The following is a 6,734-nucleotide window of genomic DNA, read 5'->3' as shown; positions in this document are numbered from 1 at the left end:
TTATAAAAATTTGCATTTGTGTGTTAGATTGCTAAGGAACTTTAATGTATCTGGTATGCTTGTATATTAAATAGATTAGATTTCTTAAAAAGAATGTATATAACGCGTTGAACTGTCTACCGGTGAGAAATGAAATGCCAGTGTGTCTGTACGTGTGTGCATGTGTGCCTGTGTGTGATAAATTATCGAAGCTTTTTAACTCATTGAAGGATATTTTCTTATTGAAATCGATCACGGGTGCGGATAACTGCGAACAGAATGAATGGAGATTTAGTTTCTTCGAAATACTGATTTGTTAACAAGAATGCGAGGCACAAAATGTAGTTTTAACATCCGGTTCGAGTTTCTTAAACAAAAAGGCTATCTAATCCCCATAGGTATTTTACTGTCTCGTTAATTCAATATTTTACTACGACGTGTACATAGTTGGTCCTTAAAACGGCTGCTATGAGGTCTTTCTATTATCAACATTATTATTCTGATAGTATTGTTTTTTAATCGCGGAGACATCGGTATTACCAACGACTTTCTAATTGGCTCTATGCTTGCAATATGTACATATACATATGTGTACTAGGGCTGTTGCTTTTCTGAAGCTTCGAAACTTCAAAATCTTCAAACTTCGAAGGAAAGGAACAGCCCTAATGTGTACTGTATTGCCACAGAATGTGATATGTAGGATTCTCTAGGAAAATAGTAATTATTTCATTACCACCCAAATGTAATACAGTTAACTATTTATAAACTGAACGAACGGGAGTTATACATTTTATATAATCGTTTGTTTTAATATTAAGTTCGTTCTCGTCAGTAGTAACGGAAATCTGAAACTAAATTAATGCATCGCTGATTAGGAAACCAACAAAAATTAGTTATTTGTACTGTTTTGAATGCGTCGATGTATCGAATGTGCAGAACCAAAAGATAGAAAGTAACCACAGATTTAAAAGAAGAGCGCACACATGAAAAGAAGAGAAATAAAATAAAAAATGAAGATCTTAGATATTTGCCTTATAACTACTAAACTACATAACATTACTATAAATACAATCGTATTGCGGAGCGAGGAATGATCATTGATTCCAATCAAGATGGAACTGTACTAAGATTTGAAGTAGTGCCATGTACAAAGGGTGTATTGGATCATTGTGAAAATGTTTTAAATCTTTCGAAACTGTTTTAATTTTTGTCGTCGTTTTGTAAAAATTTGATACTCTCTGTATTTTCACGATGATCGAATGTTACTTCGACGGGAAGACTGGAAAACTATTTTCTTCTTTACATTCACCGTCACATTCACACAACTCTTAAGTACACACATTTTATCATGTTTCATATATTTATTATCCACAGAAAAATTAATATAAATTAATTTTAATGAATTCTTTTTTAATAGATATGTTTTCTACTTTCACGTTACTTGAATAGCGAATCTTGCAACAATATTTCCAGTTGTCTCGTCTCGTATTCACATGAGTAATATATGTTCAGTTAACACTATGGAACAATATGTGATTACTACCGATTTATTTAAATAAAAATGTGAAGACTGATACTTGTGGCGTACAGTGAAAATTGGAAAGCAATCGAGATTACAATAGGATAATGATTTCGATACGAATATTTCAAATCTTCAGAGACGCTGTTGCAACGTCGTTATAGTTTTGCAGCTTTTTGATTTCATTTTGAAATTGCAATATCTGGAATTTTAAAGAAATATGTCAAAGTAGAATGATCGTAAAACATTTATGAAAATCATATCGAATAAATACCTTTTCTATGTCTTTTTTCAGTAGACTTTGTTTAGTTCTCGGGCTTATTACGTCCATACTTTTTATATCCAGATGATTCAAAGATTCCAATAATTTATTAATTGTCATATTAATATCTCTGCAACAAAAATATTTTTCAAATTCATTTCCAATGACTTTCCACAATTCTTTACTTACTTCGGTGGGTTGAATTTCTGTTTATCTTTCCCTTTCGATGTTGCAGTTTTCTAATATTTGAATAATAAAAGAATATCAATTTCGACAAATTCGTAAACAATAGTTATACATTCGTCTTACCGATTTCGGTGCTTGTTTGAATATGGAATTATAATCTTCCAAGTCAAATCCAAAAGGAATATCATCTACAAATTAGAAATTTTATAGAATTTATATATCATGCAACAATAATATCAAACAAAATACAACATAGTATTTACCTCCGCTTCTTCTCATTGCCTTTTCTATAGCTATGTTAAAACTTCTCCTATCCCGCCTCCATTTTTTTAAAACATTTTCATCCCTCAGGAACAAATGAATAATTGCAATAACTGTCGATTACGTAAAATATTAACATTATTAGAATTCGTACTTTGATTTCTGAAGTATTAAAGCTTGTTTCGCCAATAAATCTCTCGCTTTGGAATACCATACTATGCGACGTTCCTCTGAAGCATTTGCACCTTTACCTTCGCATCTACATTATAATTATAAAAGATAAAAAATTATTGTAACGGTATAAAAGATTCATGATTAGCAGTCCTTTTATTTCTTTTAAATTGTCTAATTCTAGGTACATAATTTTCTAATTATATTCAGAAATAAATTCACTACTCATTTATTCCTATATAATTTTTTAAACACGACAACATCAAATCTGGATTATTCAATCTCATTGGATACAGTTTAAATCTTTTTCTATCATTTGTAATAATATCAAAACAATGCTCAACATTTCCAATGCTACCATACTTCACATAATTTTCCTCCGAAGAATAAATCTTCGAAGGAACAAAGCATTTGGGTTTATCGGTAGCTAAATTAACTCTACAATCATTCTGCATAGATTTATAACACGTTTTCAACGTTTTTACATTCTGCCTAACGTAAAGAGACCTTGGTGATGGACCCGTTAATCGTAAAATTTTATTGTTAACTTTATCTATTTTACTTCTGTCATCATTTATGGCTCTGAAGCACGTATTCTTTGCCTGTTTGTACGTGTTTTCTGATTTTTCATTTGTTTTTGCACCAACTTCTTTTTGCAAGCAAGAGTCACAAAGGATAGTTAAATTCTTTTTAAACAAACAACTGTTTATTAAAGTAATAGATTCGTCGCTGGAGTACCTGTTACTAGGTTTGTAAATCTTGCATTTTTCTTTGGTAGATGAATTTCTGTTGTACCCTTGTACTTTAGGAGGTATAATTTTCTTTTTGGAATTCCGTGGTGATTGGTAACAGAGAATAGTCGATAACTTCGGCTCAATTTTGCCTGAAACGTAAGATAAAAGTTGATGAAGAATAAAGAAAGTTTACTTCACTGGGTCACTTACATTCCTTGAATTCTATTCGATGTTCAGGATGTACTTTGTTCCATTCTGTTCTTAAAAATGTCAAAATTGATGTGATCCCTAAGGCCACAATATCTTCTGGCGGTGTAACGAGTGGGTTTTGTGCTACCTGAAGTGTTTTTAATTTTGGCAAAGTACCTGGAATATAATAAGACCAAATATTCACGTAAAATAAACGTCAAATAAATATTTTTGCACTTTTCTACTTTACTGGACAATAATACAGTTACATAAAATACTGCAAGTACTTTGACCTTGGAATGACCTTGATAAACATACTAATATATTTAATATGCGCATGTAGCTTACACAATTCTAGCGGTAATTCCTTTATACTGTTTGCCTGTAGAAGAAGAGTTTCTATACACCTGTGCGATTCAATACTATTCGGCAATGACGAAATTTGATTATTCCTGACATCTAACCATTTAAGTTGTTTTAACAAAGTGAACATTTCATCTGGAAGTTCAATCAAATCATTGTCGGCCAGATACAGCATCTAAAAGATTAATAAAAAGTATTACATAAATTTTAAAATAATTTAGTGATGTCATTTAATGAGAAGAATACCCTCAATTGTGAAGTTTCATTTAATATTTCTTTCGGGAATCGTTTTAGGCCAGTGTTGGAGAAATCTGCAAACGTTTCGTTGCAGACAGGCTCTTTTTTCGTTACCAATGGCAAAGGTGAATTAATTCTCGAAGACTCTACTGATTTCTTTAATGTAATGCTAGATACATTGGAAGTATTGTCTGGAAATGTGTCCTCTGCAAACGTCAAACTCGAGTCGCTTTCGTTTGTGTCTTTGGGACCATCCTCTTTCGTAACGACAATGAGAATAGCTTTTGAAACTTCATTGGATTCTGCTCCAGACTCTGTATTTTCATGAATGTTGTATGCAACATTTTCTCTTGAATCAATTTCGTAAATAATCGAATTCTCATCCGAGTCGTATGCATCTTCTATATCATTGAAAGCTCTCGATGATCTCCGGTACTTTTCGCTCTCGATACTCGGCTTCCGCTCGTCGTCAGTATTCTTCTACGATAACAAATTATTTATAAGGTTATTAGTAACCTTCGAATCGTTGTTTAAAATATAGTGTTTCTAAATGTACGATGTATTATAATTAAAATTAATTAGTGTACCTGACACTCATCTTCGGATATATTCTCCTCGTTAGTGGTGACAGATGTTTGTTCGGTAACCTGCTTCACTTCTTCACTTTTCACATTTTCAATAGATCTGCGGATAGATAAAAACTTTCTACCGGTTGCTTCGGAATTAAGTCCATAATACTGTGTCAATAAATTCTTTGTTAGATCAGACATGACAGACATAAATCACTAAATATTTACGCTAATAATAATGTACAGTATCTATTTATTTATACTTCTAAATAGACATTCGGGAACAATAGAACAATAGTTTCGACAGTTGTCAGTTATATCGATAACAATTCTTGTTTCTTCATTGCCTAGGTTACACAGATGGTATTTACGTATGTAAATATAATCAGAGTGATATAATAAATTAATTGTTACTACCACAGAAAAGTATTTCGTTTCGATTTAAATTAAAAATGCCGCGCGAAGTGATTCAAAAGAGCCGGCACGTTCGAAATAATATATTTATGTAAATATAAGTAAATATGTATTTAAATATTTACACGGAGTGCGTTTGAAAAACAGTTTACATCAAAAACAATCGGAAAGGTCTTCTGTTAACAAATTTTATAAAGTTATATAGTTATCGTTACGAACATATAAATTGTTTTATTTACATTTTATATAAAATTATGGACGATCCAGGAACCAGTGAAGTGATCACAGATAACCTCTGTAAATTGTAAGAGTCACAAATAACCTCAAATTTACATTATAAATAATTTTTAATTATGTATATGTATATATTTATAAAATTTCGTATTAATTACAAACAAAAATCTAATTGCATTTTTAATTGCAGTTGCGGCACAAATCCCAGAGTATACACTTGTCCCAGATGTGGTTTGGGCTATTGTAACGTCGACTGTTATAAATCTGAAGCGCACTCAGAATGTTCGGAGAGTTTCTATAAACAGTGCGTAGAAGATGAATTGAAATCTCAAGAGAAAGATCCAGAACTGAAGCAAAAGATGGTTGAAATTCTTAGAAGGGTGCATGAAACGGATTTGACCAATTTTGATTCAGAAAATGATAATGCGAGTGAGAACGAAGAAGATGATGAAGAATTAGAAGGACAATTGGATTCGGACGACGAGGAAGATGTAAATACAGTTTATATCTCTGAAAGTGTTTTTGTTCATTGTTGATTCACTTTACGGATTGTATTTATTAATTTTAGATCCCAGATTTAGAGAGACGATTGCATGATGTGAACTTGGATAATGCAGATGAGGTGTGGACTATATTAACAGATTCCGAGAGACAGGAATTCGAAGCTCTAGTGAAAAATGGTGAAATTGAGAAGTTATTGCCGCAATGGGTTCCATGGTGGACTTATCATATTAAGAAGAAACTGGTGCAAGACATGGATGAAGAAGATAATGAGCAAATAATGGAATATCCTCCTCTGATTGATGTTCCTATATTTAACGAATTACAGGTGACTGATTGATTATAATTGTAGAATTAGCTAAATATAATAAATTATCTTTTTTACAGAAAGCTTCTCCAAATGTCTATTTCAATTTAGTAAACGTGATATACGCGTACGCATACACGGCAAATTATTACAATGGCGACTATTCAAATTGTCCAGTAGATGCTATGGTTGTGTTTCTCGACCTCTGCGATAACATGAAACTGAATAAAGTATATGAAAGTACAGAGTCAGCGATAGCTGCTGTTGTACACAATATTGTTAATGTATGTATTACTAGATTTTATACAATCCTGTTATATTTATTGTTGAAACATTGAGAATTACCATCTTTTGCAGTGCAATTGGTTGCCTCAAGATGAACGAACTCTGCTAGGTTTCAAAGAAGCAGCAAATTCGATCATACAAGGGCCAGAGGAGAGAAATAAATATTTCTACATTGCAACTGCACTTTCTGAATTGCACAGGCTACTAGCAGCAGCGAAGGAAGAAGTTTCTAAGCTGAAAGATAAAGCTGGGAGTAATGAATTCTCGAACACATTTCGGCAGAGATATAATAAGAGTGAAATAAAACTTTCGAGAAAATCTCTTCTCTTGTGCTGTAAAAAGTTAGAGTACTATCTGTCATGGATTAAAAACATGCATGTTAAACATGCATAATTAGGTATAATAAAATTTTTTAAATGATTTCTAAATGTCGGAATTTTATGCGGCCCCTGTTCCTTATAATTAGACAGCAGATTTTATGCATTTATGGGAAAAATTAGTAGGTGTAATTTAAAACAGTCAA

The 6,734-nt window shown here is 32.0% G+C and overlaps 2 protein-coding genes across 3 annotated transcripts; one reads left to right on the top strand and one right to left on the bottom strand.

The window, feature by feature from the left end:
- Positions 1 to 1,107: 1,107 nt before the first annotated feature.
- LOC143215742 (uncharacterized) lies at positions 1,108 to 4,824 on the bottom strand. 2 transcript variants are annotated; one of them, XM_076438139.1, is made up of 11 exons: positions 4,489 to 4,824; positions 3,911 to 4,381; positions 3,650 to 3,839; positions 3,323 to 3,478; positions 3,117 to 3,261; positions 2,362 to 2,466; positions 2,210 to 2,292; positions 2,070 to 2,134; positions 1,950 to 1,999; positions 1,773 to 1,890; positions 1,108 to 1,700 (listed from the first exon to the last, which is right to left on the bottom strand). In XM_076438139.1, the coding sequence occupies exons 1-11, from the start codon at positions 4,678 to 4,680 to the stop codon at positions 1,626 to 1,628; spliced, it is 1,650 nt and encodes a 549-aa protein (XP_076294254.1). In that variant the 5' UTR covers positions 4,681 to 4,824; the 3' UTR covers positions 1,108 to 1,625. The 2 variants fall into 2 exon arrangements, with proteins under 2 accessions (XP_076294254.1, XP_076294253.1); XM_076438138.1 differs by lacking the exons at positions 1,108 to 1,700; positions 1,773 to 1,890; positions 1,950 to 1,999; ... (1 more) ...; positions 2,210 to 2,292; positions 2,362 to 2,466 and having other exon boundaries at positions 2,490 to 3,261.
- Positions 4,825 to 4,914: 90 nt separating this feature from the next.
- Positions 4,915 to 6,639, top strand: LOC143215748 (zinc finger HIT domain-containing protein 2). The gene is made up of 5 exons (XM_076438155.1): positions 4,915 to 5,188; positions 5,309 to 5,609; positions 5,687 to 5,947; positions 6,007 to 6,210; positions 6,284 to 6,639. The coding sequence occupies exons 1-5, from the start codon at positions 5,139 to 5,141 to the stop codon at positions 6,602 to 6,604; spliced, it is 1,137 nt and encodes a 378-aa protein (XP_076294270.1). The 5' UTR covers positions 4,915 to 5,138; the 3' UTR covers positions 6,605 to 6,639.
- The last annotated feature ends 95 nt before the right edge of the window (positions 6,640 to 6,734 follow it).

Source organism: Lasioglossum baleicum, chromosome 14 (genome assembly GCF_051020765.1).
Source record: "Lasioglossum baleicum chromosome 14, iyLasBale1, whole genome shotgun sequence".
Classification (NCBI taxonomy): Eukaryota; Metazoa; Arthropoda; class Insecta; order Hymenoptera; family Halictidae; genus Lasioglossum; species Lasioglossum baleicum.
The sequence above is the reverse complement of the archived record's forward strand: the minus strand, read 5'-3'. Positions and strand labels throughout refer to the sequence as shown.

Excerpts from the sequence above, each read along its gene's own strand:
- LOC143215742 (XM_076438138.1), bottom strand. The coding sequence starts at position 4,680 with ATGTCTGTCATGTCTGATCTAACAAAGAATTTATTGACACAGTATTAT. Across the intron at positions 3,840-3,910 it reads ATGAAACTTCACAATTGAGG|ATGCTGTATCTGGCCGACAA; the intron begins GTATTCTTCTCA and ends TTAATCTTTTAG. Across the intron at positions 3,479-3,649 it reads GGAATTACCGCTAGAATTGT|GTACTTTGCCAAAATTAAAA; the intron begins GTAAGCTACATG and ends ATTATATTCCAG.
- LOC143215748 (XM_076438155.1), top strand. The coding sequence starts at position 5,139 with ATGGACGATCCAGGAACCAGTGAAGTGATCACAGATAACCTCTGTAAA. Across the intron at positions 5,189-5,308 it reads ACAGATAACCTCTGTAAATT|TTGCGGCACAAATCCCAGAG; the intron begins GTAAGAGTCACA and ends TTTTAATTGCAG. Across the intron at positions 5,610-5,686 it reads ATTCGGACGACGAGGAAGAT|ATCCCAGATTTAGAGAGACG; the intron begins GTAAATACAGTT and ends TATTAATTTTAG.